At 40.3% G+C, this 18560-nt stretch overlaps 1 protein-coding gene across 1 annotated transcript; it reads left to right on the forward strand.

The window, feature by feature from the left end:
* Positions 1-1764, forward strand: LOC129437360 (olfactory receptor 10V1-like). The gene has a single exon (XM_055195498.2). It carries the CDS (start codon positions 793-795, stop codon positions 1753-1755), a length of 963 nt encoding a protein of 320 aa, XP_055051473.2. The 5' UTR covers positions 1-792; the 3' UTR covers positions 1756-1764.
* The last annotated feature ends 16796 nt before the right edge of the window (positions 1765-18560 follow it).

Here is an 18560-nt window from a genome sequence, read left to right on the forward strand (position 1 = left end):
GGCGTTTTTGGAAAGAATCGGTTTCGGAGGTGAGTTCTCCGTTTGCGTGTAAATGAAGGGCGCAAATGAAGGGAAATGTCTCAGTTTTTCAAAATAACCATGTAAACAGGGCCTAGAATTATTTGTGTGTTGTAGCTTATGCACATTGTGTTTGTATATTGCTGTGACCTAGATGAGGATCAAATCACATTTTGAGGCAAATCACTGTAGTTAAAAAGTTAATATAAGCCCAAACTATTGGCATCGGTATCTGCAGATATCAGTCTGAAAAATCAGCTTTCAGTATCCATGGAAAAAAATTTAATATCAGGGCAAATCTAATATATTGTCTATTGTTTAATAACATCGAGCAAACTAATGGACACCTCCCACACACAAAAACAAGAACAACAAAAATAGATCATGCCAATGGGACATAAGAAACTTCAAACAACCCGTCAAAAGTGGGAGGTCTACGTAATCTTATTATAGAGATGATAAGCCGTGGTTTCGGTGTATTGTTTCAAATGGACATTAAGAGTGAATGAGATTTCCATTTGATCGAAATCTAAAGCATAAGCATCTGTGCCAGGTCTTTTATGTCTGTACATTAATTTAACTTCAGATTTAATGAAGCTTTAGCAGATTAGTTACAATTATAGCATCAAGTTTTCATTGTATTGTTTGTTTTGAGTCTAACTTTTCATGCAATTTTTAATTTCATCCTTCACACTGTGCAACTGTCACTGTTTTTGTATTACAGTGTATGTGGGTTTACTGTATATCGTTTAACTGTGAAGTCCTGCAAGAGACATGTTTTTTACCAACTTCACTGAATTCTACCTGCAGGGATTTCCAGGACTTCAAGCGCAGTATTATGGAGCTGTGGGGAGCTTTTTGTTTTTCATCTACTTGACACTGGCAGGAGGAAATATCTTTATTATTTCATTTATTGCATATGAGAGAAGCCTTCAGAAACCCACATATTTAATCTTCTGTAACCTTGCAGTGTCTGATCTTGTTTATGGAACTGCAACGCTGCCTACGGCATTTTCAAAATACCTTTTCAATGTCAACACTATATCATTTTATAGCTGCTTTGTGCAAATGTTTTTTGTTCATTATTTAGGGGGTTTTAATTCTTTTTTGCTGCTGTTAATGGCCATTGATCGCTTTGTTGCAGTGTGCAACCCACTTAGATATTGTGCTATTATTACAAACAAGACAATTTTGTTGTCATTTGTATTTATTTGTATACTCCTGATAATTTCATTGTCGATCATTGTGTACCACACCTTTGATGAACCCTTCTGTGCTTCTAATGTTATAACCCAAAATTATTGTGACCAAAATACATTATCTAAACTGTCTTGTGGAGATGTAACACAAAAACGATTGTTTTCATTTGGAAATGCCATGTTTGTTCTTTTGGGCCCTTTGACTTTTATAATATTTTCATTCATTGCTATCATCACAGCAGTTTATAAAATTTCTGACAGTCAGGCTCGATATAAAACACTTTCAACCTGCACTCCCCAACTTTTTATTATTTGTCTGTACTATGTCCCGAGATGTGTTGTCTATGTGTATGATGTGACGGTTACGATCTCTCCAGGTATTCGGATGGTGTTAGTTATGTGCTACAGTTTGTTGCCGCCTGTTGTCAATCCAATGATATACTGCTTCAGAACTAAAGAAATCAAAGATGCACTTAAAAGACAATTGAGACACAAAATTAGCCTACAGATGACAATGACATGGGGGAAAAGTACCTAAACAACTTTAATACTGTTTACGTCTATTTATGTATACTGGCTTCTATTGCATTTGTTTGTTTTGCAAAAAGTTAATTTGTTTCTTGTTGCTTAGGATGAGAAATTAGTAAATTGAATGTTTAGCAACACATGTAGATAACTTTTTTAAATCTTTTAGTTTTCTCTGAAAATGCAAAAGCTCTGAAAGAGTGAAAATTTAGATTATTCAAATTGATCTTTTATTTTTGTGATAAAGATTCATTGTTAATAAAAACTTGCGAAAATATATGAACAAAAACTGGAAATATGTTTATTGGTGTATGAGGCCATATGCAGGCTAAAACTCATGCTGTAAGTTAAAAAAAACTTTTTTCAGACCTGCCAATGGCAGGTAAATAGTTGATTTCACACATTAGTTGTAAATATATGCATAATGTTTGAATAATTACTCATTAAAGGAATAGTCTACCCTTTTGCCGTATTAAACTATGTTATTACCTCAACTTAGACAAATTAATACATATCTATCTTTTTTCAATGCGTGCACTGTACAGCGCGTCTTGAATGTGTTAGCATTTAGCCTAGACCCATATATATATATAAAATCTACTAAAAAAATCCGTTTTACTTGTTAATTTTATTAAATTTCACTTGTTGATATGCTTTTTTCATTGTTTAAATATATGTTATACAGTAAATATATGTTAATATATATAAAAGAAGCCAAGCTAAAAATATCAAATATCAAAATTAAGCCTATTAAAGAGCACCTATTTTTAAAAAAAAAAACATTATTTTGTGTATTTGGTATAATACAAGTGTTTGCGTGGTTTATGGTTAAAAAAACATTATTTTCCACATACCATACATTTTTGTAGCTCCAGATTTCAACTGAAATGCACAGATTTTAAAAGCTCTGTGTCTCTGATTGGCCAGCTAATCTGTACTGTGTGATTGGTCTGAATACCTCTGATGTCAGACGGAAATGTGACGCTCCTTACCATGTTTGAAAGATTCACTCACAATGCAATGCTAACAGAAGTTAACGTACAGGCTGCCGAAGCGGGAGGAATTATTATAATGCTGGTCTTTACTGCATCACCAATCTCAGAAAGTAAACTGTTGCCTACAATCCGTGTGTTTTAATTGCTTATGCTATCATGTATTATGTTGTGCTATTTGTCATTTTTCTGTGCTTTTCACTGCTTCTATTAATGTAAAGCTGCTTTGAAAATTGTACTGTTGCTGCAACCTGAGCAGCCTCCTAGCTGCTACAAGCACACTCTGAATGTGGCGGTGAAGGGTAGAGCACACAGCCCCGCCCCTCCCCCTTCCTGCAGAAGAGTGTCTGATACCAGGCACTGTTGCGGTTTTCAACCACATGGGGGAGCTGTAAGTCATTTTTACATGGAAACTACATAGTGTTGCTTTAAGTAGCTTTACAAACATACCTTACAAAAAAACAACACTGTTGTGCTTCTTGAGACAAAACAATAAGACTTAAGATATAAGTGCCATATGTTTACAAATTTAGGCAGCTCAAACATGCAGTTTAGTTTGGGATAAGGGAAACTGCCCAGAAGAGTTCAGATGCAAAAGCCACTAAATGCTACCTCCGTCAAAAATGAGATAGGCCTAATGATTGTAACCGAACGCTCTCAACACGTTCTATACATTTGTCAAATACTTTCATATCTGCTTAATCCTGTCCTCAGGGCATTCAAAAATACCAGTTTTAGGCAGAAACCATTAGAGGTTGATTTTTAAAAAAATGCTAATTAAAGGTGCAGTGTGTAATTTTTAGAAAGATCTCTTGACAGAAATGCAAAATAATATACAAAACTATGTTATCGGGGTGTATAAAGACCTTTTTATAATAAACCGTTATGTTTTTATTACCTTAGAATGAGACATTTTTATCTACATACAAGAGGGTCGCCTTACGTGGAAGTCGCCATTTTGTGCCGCCATGTTTCTACACAAGCCCTTAACGGACAAACCTTTTTACTAGGTTGTATCCGACAATTACATGTTATTCTGGTGGCAGCTACCGTAGCTTCTCTATGCGTTTCAAAACTGAGGGGTGAGCAGTGGACTGAGCCGTTGATTGCAATTCGCAACCTCACCACTAGATGCCGCTAAAATTTACACACTGCACCTTTAACAAGAAATCATACCAAGCGCACTTAGCAGGTTTGGCTTCTGGAATCTTCAAATACAACTTTATTGTAAAGTGTTACCATAGCCTACTCTTTACAGTTTTTAAAAAACAACTTTTTTGAACTTCTGACTGTATACACAACATACAGAATCTACATGCCAGGGTTTTGTCTTGTCATGTATTTTATTTTGAATTCACAGTTCTCATGTTCATGTCTTTTATTTTGAAAATGTTCAGTGCCGTGTTTGTCTCTTGTTTCCGTATTCCCTGATGTGTCATGTTCTCCACACGTCGTGACTGCAACCAGTGATGGCCGCCGCCTGCACCAGTTCCCAAGATGGCTGCCGCCATGCCTGAATCAGTTCTCAAGATGGCTTCCTTAGGTATTTTTGGGGAGGGTAATAAGGGACGAGACTAAGAGTAAGACAGAGGCCCTCTGCTGCTCCATTGCCCTGGCCCACCACAGCTGCCAATGCTCCTCGGCTGAGGCCTGCCATTGTTCCACGGTCCTGGCCCACCCACCCATGGACTTAATATTTTTGATGACTGTTGGGCGTCAGGAGCCGCCCTTAATGGGGGGGGGTTATGTCAGGGTTATTTCTTGTCATGTTCATGTCTTTTATTTTGAAGTGATAGTTCTCATGTTCATTTCTATTATTTTGAAAATGATGCCTTCCATGTTTGTCTCTTGTTTCCCTATTCCCTTATGTGTCATGTTCTGATTGGTTCTTTGTCCCTATATAAGCCCTCTTGTTACCGTTGTTCTTTGTTTGTTATTGTTTGTTGTATGGGTTGTTTCATGTTCATGTTCTTATCACGCTACTTGTTTCAGCCGTAATGCTGCTTCGAAAGGCTTCAGAGTGCAGAACTGAGTTTGTGTGTGTGTGTGTGTGTGTGTGTGTGTGTGTGTGTGTGTGTGTGTGTGTGTTGGTTTTTGTGATTTACGAGGACATTTCATATGAATACACGCCACACTATGAGGACATTTTGTATTATGAGGACAGGGTCGGTGTCCTCATAATACGGGCAATGTAGAAGTGCTTCTAGGGGTAGGAGGAGCTTTAATTCTGATTTTCTCCGAAAGTCTTCATAAGTCACAATGACCGGACTTTGTGTATGACGTGTGTATCGAGACTGCGCCCCTGTAGGCCGGTCTGGTGTACTGCACCTCCTAATGAATATTCACGCGTGTGTATGAAATCGCCGCTTCCGATTGGCTGACAGCCAGAACGTCCTCATAATGTCGGGATTTGTCATAGCCGGATTGTGTTACTTACATCAAGGACGAAAACGATAAAAATATAGTTCTAAAATCGTTTTTAATTTAAAATGGCTGCAGTGTTCATACCACAACTATATCAATAACAGCACAGAGGAACAATATGATTGGAAACACTTTCAGATCGATTGAACTGATGCATGGATTACTAAAATCTGCCGAGAAGACCACATGTGAGGATAAATCATCGATTAAATCATCAAATAATCATCAAAGTTACAAGACTCCAGGTAAGATATATACAATGTTAAGCAAACAGCTGCTATTAAAGTTTTAAAACTGTTTTTACCACGTTAGCATTAGCAACCTTATGAAAATGAACCGTGGTTTTACTATAGTAAAGTGTAACTTAGTAACTATGTCCTTTTTGGCAGATTATCATTTGTGAAACCACAGTTTTACATAGCATGGTTAAATTATGGTTACTCTAGCAAAACTATGGTTGTGGTTACATGGTAAAACTGTAACTGTAACTACGTTTGTTGTAATGTGTCATTTATTTGTCATTCCCCTGAGGAAAATAAACCATGCTTTTATAGTAAAAGAAGACCATGGTAAATCTGGGGTTTCTATAGTTTTACTTTTATTTAAAAAATAGGGTAACTACTTAAACTATGGTTCATTTCATAAGGTTTGATTTTCTCATCATATAGTTGTATTAAGTAATTAAACCTTATCCCTCTTATAAATGTACTCATTTTATTCCCATCAAGATTTTTAGAATAGATGGATAGTGATAAAATGTTTTCTTTACATTATCTCACATACAGTTGTGTTTACAATACATCTATATTTGGTAATTTAATAAAAATAAGAGGAATAATAAAAATTGAAGTTTGTTTTTCATTTAATGCTAACTTGAACAAGTTATTTTAGATGACAGTGGTTTACATATAGTCCCCAACACAATAATTTTACAAAAATCATCAAGTACATGAAGCTTCTTCTTAATACTGCTTGATGTTACCTGAATGATTAATGACTGTTTTAATGTTTTGTGATAGTTGTTCATAGTTGTCTCTTCCTTCAGGTCTTGCAAATAATTTTGTTCCTTTTCAAGAACGGTCTCTTGATATTGCGTCAGAAGCTATGGGAGCTTCTTCCACTTTCCTTTTCTCTGAAGCTTTATTGAACAATGCCAGTGTACTGACCGATGCCGACCATAACGCTGTGTAGAAGTGCCTTCCACTACTATATAACCTGTCTATGTGGTAAATTCATAGATTATTTATATCCACATTGTGATGCTGAATCATCACCAGAGAGAATCGCACGCATTACGGACAGAAAGCCCATGACCCTTGCATGCATGCCGGTAAACATTTACATGGATAGCTCCTCGCTTCATTCCTTGCCCCCCGTGCAGCGATCCGTCTTAACACAGCGCACAGCTCTCAGCCCTGTTCTTGATTGTGACCACAACACACTGCAGAGAGAGCCACGTGTATAAGCCTCCCTTTCCCACCAACCCGCCACAGTGTGCACAATTCATAGACAGATCCACACAATGAAGTAATGCCTCCATAGGTTTCGGTTTTGTAAGATCACAGCTTAATTCAGCCGCTCCCCATACATGAAAAGACCCCCATCCTGGCGTCTGCCTTGTAACATAATTCACTTCGTTCACTGCTCAGACATGAACAGCCCCAGTTTCTTTGGGGCCTGTCATGTTCAGCGCACGGCATCCTCTCGTACACAGCATACCAACGTCCCCATAAGTTCAGCCAAGTTTAACCTCACAGGCCTGTAAAAAACAGCAGATTCCCCGAAAACAAACATATGTAACTGCCACCCTTTGTGCGCGTAGCGAGCTGTAACAAGTGTTTCAGTGTTAAAAGCAGGGTATCTGATTTGATCTAGAATTTTTTTTAGTTATGCTGGTTAAAAGTCTCCTCACATCCTGATAGCAATCACTATGTTAAAGTGTTTGAATCTATTTTATAAATATGTTATCTGTGAAAGGTGTAGGACCAAAACATTCAACAAATCATTGAACTCGGACCGAATGCAATAATTGGACGCATGTAATTTTTGCTCCTCTTTTGTGAACGTGTTTTGCATGCCACTGCGTTCACGCAGACATCATACTGTACATCATCAGCGAGTTTATGTCTCCTCTGTAAACAGAGTCAAACCATGACAAAAAATGTCTGGATCAGCAAAGAGCAAAAACCTGAATTAACATCGGTTAACTTTACTGCTTTAACATGAGATAGAAACAGCGCAAAGGGTATGAATTTGTATGTTTCAATATTAAAAGCAAACTACTAAATCTACACAACCGAAAAAGTGCTTACCCGGCAGTGTTTACCCCTTAAACGTATGCCGAGTTCAGAGTTCAGACTGCACGATTTTAGCCCTGATCTTGACTCGCCGACAGGTTTTGAGAAATTGCAGACAAAATGCGTGAAATCACATGCAAATCGATGCTCGTGCACGCGAGTGACAATGACACAGTGTAAATTATCAAAGACGTGATCTGAGAGAATCGCAGACACCTGTGAGATATTTGGCATGCTAAATATCTGGACCTGTCGGCGATTCAAAATCATGCCATGTGAAATGTGTTTTGACTGAAAAAACATCGCCAATGACCTACAGCCAATGAGAGAGCAACATACAGGACAGCTGGAAGTTCCCCAGGTCACGCTACCCCAGATAGTCGCGCAAAGTGAAAACATCTGTGACCCGACTAGTTTGAAAATCATGCAGTCTGAACTCTGCGTTACCGCTTCGGGTATTCTTATATCCTAGTACTCAGAGCGGCCTACCGCTTCTATTCGACGCAGACCACCCCATCTGCCACGGTCCTTTCACATTATCATTGCAGTGCACAATACTGAGTCAAGACATTGCGAATGTGCAATGAACACATGCCTAATGAGAGAGCACTGTACACTGTGTGCTTTATGCTGGGATCTATTTAGCCCAGCACACGTTCTCAGGTTGCAGTGCTATTCCATCTAAGCCTGTGTGTGGACATAGAAAGACAGTCTGCACGCCAGCTTCAGAGAAAATGGAAGTGGGAGGAGCTCTCATAGCATCAGCTTCTGACACAATAGGGCTTTTCACACTGGAAAAAGTTAACCCCGTGTTATTCTAAACCCAGGTTTAACAGAATCCTGGGTTATCTGTTTCACGGTCCACATTGTTCATACTTAACCAGAGGTTATGAGATAACCCTGGGTATTCATAAGCTGACGTTTCACACTGTGCATCCCTAAACCCTGTGTTTTCATTTGTGGTGTGAACCGTCATGACTGGATAAAAGCGATTTCAAACTTGACTGAATTAAAATAACCGCTTGTCTCGCACTTTCATATCAGTGATAGAAGAGGTAGCAAAGTTAATCTCTCTTGGTTGTTTTAAGTGTCCTGGGATTTCATTTTTACATCAATTTAAAGATCAAGAATAGCACCATACTTTCAAAGTCAGGTGTATGTCAAATATTGGACAGGGTGAACAGTGTAAAGTTATTTTGTTTAGAGTTTTTATTCATTTGGTTGTTTAGTTATAGCTTAGTTGTGGTCTTTAGAAACTACATGTTTTTTTCAGACAAAAAAAAATTGACACCAATTATAATTATCATTTCAACCTTCACCTATGGCTTTGCCTTTTTGATCATCAGTGCATTTTTAAATCTTTTTTAATGTGTGGGAGCCTCAGTTTTTAGTATGAAAAAATGATTTTAAACATTTTACTGTCACTGTTGGCAAGATGTCAAATATATAGAAGTTGCTGGAAAGGCAAATTCACCATACATCAGTTTAAGAACCACTGATCTAGGTAACATCACAGAGTACTAAGAATCATGTGTATTTAAACTTTGGTCTTGGACTAAGCCTAAATGTAAACATCTGCTCTGTGAAATAACTTATTGCACAAGTATTATCAATTACACAAGAAAAAAGAATATGTTGTTCATCATTAAAGCTTGCTTCACTTTTCACAGGTAACTTCTAAGATGAAAAACAGAGGTTTTGCTCAACTGTCCAGCAGATGATAGAACAAAGAAGGTATTTGCCAGTGAAGTGTTTGTTTGTATCCTGGAAAGATAATGACCAAGGTAATGGGAACTCTGCTTTTGGAGAACCACTGTCCTGCACAGTTTAGGTCCTACCCAGATAAACACTGCTGCTAACGTTCGTTTTCAAGAGTTTGGCTATTCATTAGCAATACCACGTAAAACAAAATATCATAAACTGACTAATTTCACTGCACTGTGATTGCCATTCAATTCTGTCACCATACTATGTCTGATAGTTAAACACTGTCACCGCACTGTGCTGCTACATAAACACTCTCACTGCACTGTCACTACAAGGTTATTGTGTGACAAGATTACAAGGTTAGGGTTACTGTGACTAACTCTGACTTCTACACTGTGCGGAATTGTTGGGCAAGTTGTATGTTTGAGGATTGCTTTTGTTGTTGTGCAGCTGCAGTGCTCTTGGTCAATTCAAAATCTTAACAAACCCTCAAACCTGAACATTTAAGTAGTAAAAGTGAAATTTTGGCTTTCTTAAGAGAATATTTCTATGTACATCATTATTAGGCTGGTGTGCAGAATTATTAGGCAACTAAATGAAAAACAAAGATTTTACCATCTCACTTGGTTTTTTTCACCTGTTAAAGTGAGAATAATAAACAAACTCTACATTTACAAATAAACATGTAATAAAAAAAATAAAATAAAAAATATATAAACTCAGTAACCAATATAGCCACCCTTCTTTTCGATAACAGTCACAAGCCTTCCATTCACGGATTCAGTCAGTTTCTTGATCTGGTCTGAACCAATATTTTGTGCAGACGCAACCACAGCCTCCCAGACACTGCCCAGAGAGGTGCACGGTTTACCTTCACTGTAAATGTCCTGCTTAAGAAGGCCTCAAAGGTTCTCATTAGGGTTTAAGTCAGGTGAAGAAGGGGGCCATGTCATTCGTTTTTCACCTTTAAGGCCTTTACTGGCCAGCCATGCAGTGGAGTACTTTGATGCATGTGATGGAGAGTTGTCTTGCAAAATAATCTTAGTCAAAATAGTCTTCTTGAAAGATGCAAACCCCCCCCTGCACCACTGCTTGAAGAAAGTGTCTTATACAATACAGGCAGGCAGGCACAGACAGGTATTATTAAACATGAGTTAGTTGGACCTTTTTGGGTTGAAAATGGAAATTAAAAAAAACTCTCAGACTTACTGACAATTTTTAGAAGACACTTTCTTCAAGCAGTGGTACAGGAAAAAGTTTGCATCTTTCAAGACTTTTTTATGCAAGACAACGCTCCATCACATACATCAAAGTACTCAACTGCATGGCTGGCCAGTAAAGGCCTTAAAGATGAAATACTAATGCCATGCCCCCCTTCTTTACCTGACCTAAACCCTATTGAGACTTTTGGACCCCTTCTCCCCTCTCTGAACAGTGTCTGGGAGGCTGTGGTTGCGTCTGCACAAAATGTTGGTTCAGACCAGATCAAGAAACTGACTGAATCCGTGAATGGAAGGCTTGTGACTGTTATCGAAAAGAAGGGTGGCTATATTGATCACTGAGTTTATGTATTTTTTTATTTTACATTTTTTTATTGCATTTTTATTTGTAAATGTAGAGTTTGTTTGTGGTTCTCGCTTTAACGGGTGAAAGAAAAAGACAGGTGGGATGGTGGAATCTTTGTTTTTCATTTGGTTGCCTGGTTCTGCACACTAATAGTTGTCTAATAATCATGTACATAGAAATATTCTCTTAAGAAAGCCAAAATTTCACTTTTACTACTTAAATGTTCAGGTTTGAGAGTTTGTTAACATTTTGAATTGACCAAGAGCACTGTAGTTGTACAATAACAAAATGTATTCCTCAAAAATACAACTTGCCTAATAATTCTGCACACTGTGTAGTTAAACACTGTCACCTTACTGTGTCTGATAGTTGAACACCGTCACCGTACTGTGTCTGATAGTTAAACACTGTCATCACACTGTGACTGCTAATTAAACACTGTCACTAACTGTGACTGTGAGTAAAACACTTTGACTGCAATATGTCTGCTAGTTAAACTCTGTCACCACACTGTGACTGCTAATTAAACACTGTCACTTACTGTGACTGCTAGTAAAACACTTTAACTGCAATATGTCTGCTAGTTAAACAATCTCACCGCACTGTGACTGCTAATAAAACACTGTCATTAACTATGACTTCTAGTTAAACACTGTCACTATACTGTGACTTGTAGTTAAACACTGTCACCATACTGTGACTTCTAGTTAAACACTGTCCCGCACAGTGACTACCAGGAAAAGATTGTAACTAACTGTGTCTGCTAGTTAAACACTGTCACCGCACTGTGACTGCTAGTTAAACACTTTCACTAACTGTGACTGCTAGTAAAACACTTTGACTGCAATGTGTCTTCTAGTTAAACACTGTCACCGCACTGTGACTGCTAATAAAACACTGTCATTAACTATGACCTCTAGTTAAACACTGTCACCATACTTTGACTTCTAGTTAAACACTGTCACCATACTGTGTCTGCTAGTTTAACATTGTCACCACACTAGTCTGTGACTGCTAATAAAACACTGTCACTAACTGTGACTTCTAGTTAAACACTGTCACCATACTGTGTCTGCTAGTTAAACACTGTCCCGCACAGTGACTACTAGGAAAAGATTGTAACTAACTGTGACTACTAGTTAAACACTGTCACCACCCTACTGAAAAATCCAGCTAAGACCAGCATTAGCTGGTTTTGCCTGGTTTAAGGTGGTTTACACTGGTCCTCCCAGCCTGACAAAGCTGGTCATGCTGGTGGGCCAGCTGGTCTTCCAGCCTGACGAGCTAAGTCCAGCTAGACCAGCTTAAAAAGTGACCAAAACACAGCTAGACCAGCTTGCTACACCAGCAAAACCAGCTAAAACCAAACTGGAGACCAGCTAAAACCAGCTCACCAGCTTGTGCTGGTCTTAGCTGGATTTTTCGGTATGGCATACTGTGTCTGCTAGTTAAACACTGTCACCATACTGTGTCTGCTAGTTTAACACTGTCACCACACTGTGTCCGCTAATTAAACACTTTCACTGCACTGTGTCTTGCTAGTTAAACACTGTCACCACACTGTGTCTGCTAGTTGAACACTGTCACCACACTGTGACTGCTAATTAAACACTTTCACTGCACTGTGTCTTGCTAGTTAAACACTGTCACCACACTGTGTCTGCTAGTTGAACACTGTCACCACACTGTGACTGCTAATTAAACACTTTCACTGCACTGTCTTGCTAGTTAAAGACTGTCACCACACTGTGTCTGCTAGTTGAACACTGTCACCACACTGCGTCTGCTAGTTGAACACTGTCACCACACTGCGTCTGCTAGTTGAACACTGTCACCACACTGCGTCTGCTAGTTGAACACTGTCACCACACTGCGTCTGCTAGTTGAACACTGTCACCACACTGCGTGACTGCTAATTGAACACTGTCACCACACTGTGTCTTGCTAGTTAAACACTGTCACCACACTGCGTCTGCTAGTTGAACACTGTCACCACACTGCGTCTGCTAGTTGAACACTGTCACCACACTGCGTCTGCTAGTTGAACACTGTCACCACACTGCGTCTGCTAGTTGAACACTGTCACCACACTGCGTCTGCTAGTTGAACACTGTCACCACACTGCGTCTGCTAGTTGAACACTGTCACCACACTGCGTCTGCTAGTTGAACACTGTCACCACACTGCGTCTGCTAGTTGAACACTGTCACCACACTGCGTCTGCTAGTTGAACACTGTCACCACACTGCGTCTGCTAGTTGAACACTGTCACCACACTGCGTCTGCTAGTTGAACACTGTCACCACACTGCGTCTGCTAGTTGAACACTGTCACCACACTGCGTCTGCTAGTTGAACACTGTCACCACACTGCGTCTGCTAGTTGAACACTGTCACCACACTGCGTCTGCTAGTTGAACACTGTCACCACACTGCGTCTGCTAGTTGAACACTGTCACCACACTGCGTCTGCTAGTTGAACACTGTCACCACACTGCGTCTGCTAGTTGAACACTGTCACCACACTGCGTCTGCTAGTTGAACACTCACTATATTGTGACTGCAGTGCTGACTAAACACTGGCAGGCTAAAGTTCAATGTTCAGTTCAGTGTTTCTCTAACTACACTCAGAATGGACCATGGTTTTGTGTTTGTACGTCCTCGTAATTACTGATGGTGTATTACTGTACACTCTGGGGGATGGGCAGCAGTTTAGTGTTTCTCCAACTACACTCAGAATGGCCCATGGTTTTGTGTTTGTACGTCCTCGTAATTACTGATGGTGTATTACTGTACACTCTGGGGGATGGGCAGCAGTTTAGTGTTTCTCCAACTACACTCAGAATGGACCATGGTTTTGTGTTTGTACGTCCTCGTATTTACTGATGGTGTCTTACTGTATACTCTGGGAGATGGGCAGCAGTTTAGTGTTTCTCTAACTACATTCAGAATGGACCATGGTTTTATGTTCTTACATTCTCATAATTACTGATGGTGTATTACTGTACATTCTGGGGGATGGGCAGCAGTTTAGTGTTTCTCTAACTACATTCAGAATGGACCATGGTTTTGTGTTTGTACGTCCTCGTATTTACTGATGGTGTCTTACTGTATACTCTGGGGGATGGGCAGCAGTTTAGTGTTTCTCTAACTACATTCAGAATGGACCATGGTTTTATGTTCTTACATTCTCATAATTACTGATTGTGTCTTACTTTACACCGTTGGGGATGGGCAGCAGTTTAGTGTTCCTCTAACTACACTCAGAATGGACCATGGTTTTGTGTTTGTACGTCCTCGTAATTACTGATGGTGTATTTCTGTACACCCTGGGGGATGGGCAGCAGTTTAGTGTTTCTCTAACTACACTCAAAATGGACCATGGTTTTGTGTTTGTACGTCCTCGTAATTACTGATGGTTTATTACTGTACACTCTGGGGGATGGGCAGCAGTTCAGTGTTTCTCTAACTACACTCAGAATGGACCATGGTTTTGTGTTTGTACGTCCTCGTAATTACTGATGGTGTATTACTGTACACTCTGGGGGATGGGCAGCAGTTCAGTGTTTCTCTAACTATACTCAGAATGGACCATGGTTTTGTGTTTGTACGTCCTCGTAATTACTGATGGTGTATTACTGTACACTCTGGGGGATGGGCAGCAGTTCAGTGTTTCTCTAACTACACTCAGAATGGACCATGGTTTTGTGTTTGTACGTCCTCGTAATTACTGATGGTGTATTACTGTACACTCTGGGGGATGGGCAGCAGTTCAGTGTTTCTCTAACTACACTCAGAATGGACCATGGTTTTGTGTTTGTACGTCCTCGTAATTACTGATGGTGTATTACTGTACACTCTGGGGGATGGGCAGCAGTTCAGTGTTTCTCTAACTACACTCAGAATGGACCATGGTTTTGTGTTTGTACGTCCTCGTAATTACTGATGGTGTATTACTGTACACTCTGGGGGATGGGCAGCAGTTCAGTGTTTCTCTAACTACACTCATGGACCTGGGTGGATGGGCATGGGCAGTTCAGTGTTTCTCTAACTACACTCAGAATGGACCATGGTTTTGTGTTTGTACGTCCTCGTAATTACTGATGGTTTATTACTGTACACTCTGGGGGATGGGCAGCAGTTCAGTGTTTCTCTAACTACACTCAGAATGGACCATGGTTTTGTGTTTGTACGTCCTCGTAATTACTGATGGTGTATTACTGTACACTCTGGGGGATGGGCAGCAGTTCAGTGTTTCTCTAACTATACTCAGAATGGACCATGGTTTTGTGTTTGTACGTCCTCGTAATTACTGATGGTGTATTACTGTACACTCTGGGGGATGGGCAGCAGTTCAGTGTTTCTCTAACTACACTCAGAATGGACCATGGTTTTGTGTTTGTACGTCCTCGTAATTACTGATGGTGTATTACTGTACACTCTGGGGGATGGGCAGCAGTTCAGTGTTTCTCTAACTACACTCAGAATGGACCATGGTTTTGTGTTTGTACGTCCTCGTAATTACTGATGGTGTATTACTGTACACTCTGGGGGATGGGCAGCAGTTCAGTGTTTCTCTAACTACACTCAGAATGGACCATGGTTTTGTGTTTGTACGTCCTCGTAATTACTGATGGTGTATTACTGTACACTCTGGGGGATGGGCAGCAGTTCAGTGTTTCTCTAACTACACTCAGAATGGACCATGGTGTTGTGTTTGTACGTCCTCGTAATTACTGATGGTGTATTACTGTACACTCTGGGGGATGGGCAGCAGTTCAGTGTTTCTCTAACTACACTCAGAATGGCCCATGGTTTTGTGTTTGTACGTCCTCGTAATTAATGTGGTGTATTACTGTACACTCTGGGGGATGGGCAGCAGTTTAGTGTTTCTCTAACTACACTCAGAATAGATCATGGTTTTGTGTTTGTACGTCCTCGTATTTACTGATGGTGTCTTACTGTATACTCTGGGGGATGGGTAGCAGTACACTTAGAATAGATCATGGTTTTGTGTTTGTACGTCCTCGTAATTACTGATGGTGTATTACTGTACACTTGGGGGATGGGCAGCAGTTTAGTGTTTCTCTAACTACACTCAGAATGGACCATGGTTTTGTGTTTGTACGTCCTCGTAATTACTGATGGTGTATTACTGTACACTTGGGGGATGGGCAGCAGTTTAGTGTTTTTCTAACTACACTCAGAATGGACCATGGTTTTGTGTTTGTACGTCCTCGTAATTACTGATGGTGTATTACTGTACACTCTGGGGGATGGGCAGCAGTTCAGTGTTTCTCTAACTACACTCAGAATGGACCATGGTTTTGTGTTTGTACGTCCTCGTAATTACTGATGGTGTATTACTGTACACTCTGGGGGATGGGCAGCAGTTCAGTGTTTCTCTAACTATACTCAGAATGGACCATGGTTTTGTGTTTGTACGTCCTCGTAATTACTGATGGTGTATTACTGTACACTCTGGGGGATGGGCAGCAGTTTAGTGTTTCTCTAACTACACTCAGAATGGACCATGGTTTTGTGTTTGTACGTCCTCGTAATTACTGATGGTGTATTACTGTACACTCTGGGGGATGGGCAGCAGTTCAGTGTTTCTCTAACTACACTCAGAATAGATCATGGTTTTGTGTTTGTACGTCCTCGTATTTACTGATGGTGTCTTACTGTATACTCTGGGGGATGGGTAGCAGTACACTTAGAATAGATCATGGTTTTGTGTTTGTACGTCCTCGTAATCACTGATGGTGTATTACTGTACACTTGGGGGATGGGCAGCAGTTCAGTGTTTCTCTAACTACACTCAGAATGGACCATGGTTTTGTGTTTGTACGTCCTCGTAATTAATGTGGTGTATTACTGTACACTCTGGGGGATGGGCAGCAGTTTAGTGTTTCTCTAACTACACTCAGAATAGATCATGGTTTTGTGTTTGTACGTCCTCGTATTTACTGATGGTGTCTTACTGTATACTCTGGGGGATGGGTAGCAGTACACTTAGAATAGATCATGGTTTTGTGTTTGTACGTCCTCGTAATTACTGATGGTGTATTACTGTACACTTGGGGGATGGGCAGCAGTTTAGTGTTTCTCTAACTACACTCAGAATGGACCATGGTTTTGTGTTTGTACGTCCTCGTAATTACTGATGGTGTATTACTGTACACTTGGGGGATGGGCAGCAGTTCAGTGTTTTTCTAACTACACTCAGAATGGACCATGGTTTTGTGTTTGTACGTCTTCGTAATTACTGATGGTGTATTACTGTACACTCTGGGGGATGGGCAGCAGTTTAGTGTTTCTCTAACTACACTCAAAATGGATCATGGTTTTGTGTTTGTACGTCCTCGTAATTACTGATGGTGTATTACTGTACACTTGGGGGATGGGCAGCAGTTTAGTGTTTCTCTAACTACACTCCGAATGGACTATGTTTTTGTGTTTGTACGTCCTCGTATTTACTGATGGTGTCTTACTGTATACTCTGGGGGATGGGTAGCAGTACACTTAGAATAGATCATGGTTTTGTGTTTGTATGTCCTCGTAATTACTGATGGTGTCTTACTGTACACTCTGGGGGATGGGTAGCAGTACACTCAGAATGGACCATGGTTTTGTGTTTGTACGTCCTCGTAATTACTCATGGTGTCTTACTGTACACTCTGGGGGATGGGCAGCAGTTCAGTGTTTCTCTAACTAGACTCAGAATAGACCGTGTTTTTGTGTTTGTATGTCCTCGTAATTACTGATGGTGCATTACTGTACACTCTGGGGGATGGGCAGCAGTTCAGTGTTTCTCTAACTACACTCAGAATGGACCATGGTTTTGTGTTTGAACGTCCTCGTAATTACTGATGGTGTCTTACTGTACACGCTGGGGGATGGGTAGCAGTACACTCGGAATGGACCATGGTTTTTTGTTTGTAATTCTTTGTATGCAACAACTTTGTAATGTTTTATTGTTTAAATGTTATTTGATACATACAGAGTGAATTACATCCATATGTTTAATATATACCCTGGCTGCGTCTGAAACCGCATACTGTACAGCACGTACTGAATGAGAGTACCTACTTACAGTATGAATCCTGGTAGTATAAATACCATTCAGACATACTACATCCTCCATGTTGATACGTCAAATATGTCGTCATCACGTCATGTCATACCAGTGCGAATACAGCCTCATTGTCGTTTCTGACATTTCCTAATATGACGACGCGTCGTCTTCGGTGGATTGTGTACGGATCACAATCCACGGTTCGGCTCGCATGCGATTCGCTGATTAATATGCAAATTTAAATAGGGAAAGTTTATCATTTGCACGTGTTTCTAATGCTGCATTTACACCAACTGCGGAAGAGGCGCGTGAAGCACGAGTGATTTCAATGTTAAGTTAATGTGAAGACGCGTGTCAGGAGGTCCCGCAGCGCGGTAGAGGCGTTTGGCGCGGAAGACAGGTTTCCGCCTCTTTCGCGCTTGAAGCTTGCGTGAAAGGCGCGAATTGAGTGTTGTGCCCGCGAATGGTGCTTTTTGTGCATTTTGCGGTTCATGCGAATTTGAGGCTGACGTCCGAGTTGAGAAATTTGAACTTTGGTGGAATTTCGTGCCCGTTAACCAATCAGGAGCCTGCTTGCTGCTGTGGTGGCAGCCCCGCCCAGAGTCACTCATTCAACCAACGCTTGATATTGTCCGTAAGCAGTCAACCGGAGCTATACGACACAAGTTCTTATTTCTATAGAGAAGACAGGAATAAATAGGAACCTCGCTTGGAAGAGTGCCAGTGAGGACATTGGGCAACCTGGTACGTTGTTA

This window comes from Misgurnus anguillicaudatus, chromosome 24, assembly GCF_027580225.2.
Source record: "Misgurnus anguillicaudatus chromosome 24, ASM2758022v2, whole genome shotgun sequence".
NCBI lineage: Eukaryota > Metazoa > Chordata > Actinopteri > Cypriniformes > Cobitidae > Misgurnus > Misgurnus anguillicaudatus.

Bases quoted from the DNA above. Each gene is read 5' to 3' on its own strand.
- LOC129437360 (XM_055195498.2), top strand. From the start codon at position 793: ATGTTTTTTACCAACTTCACTGAATTCTACCTGCAGGGATTTCCAGGA.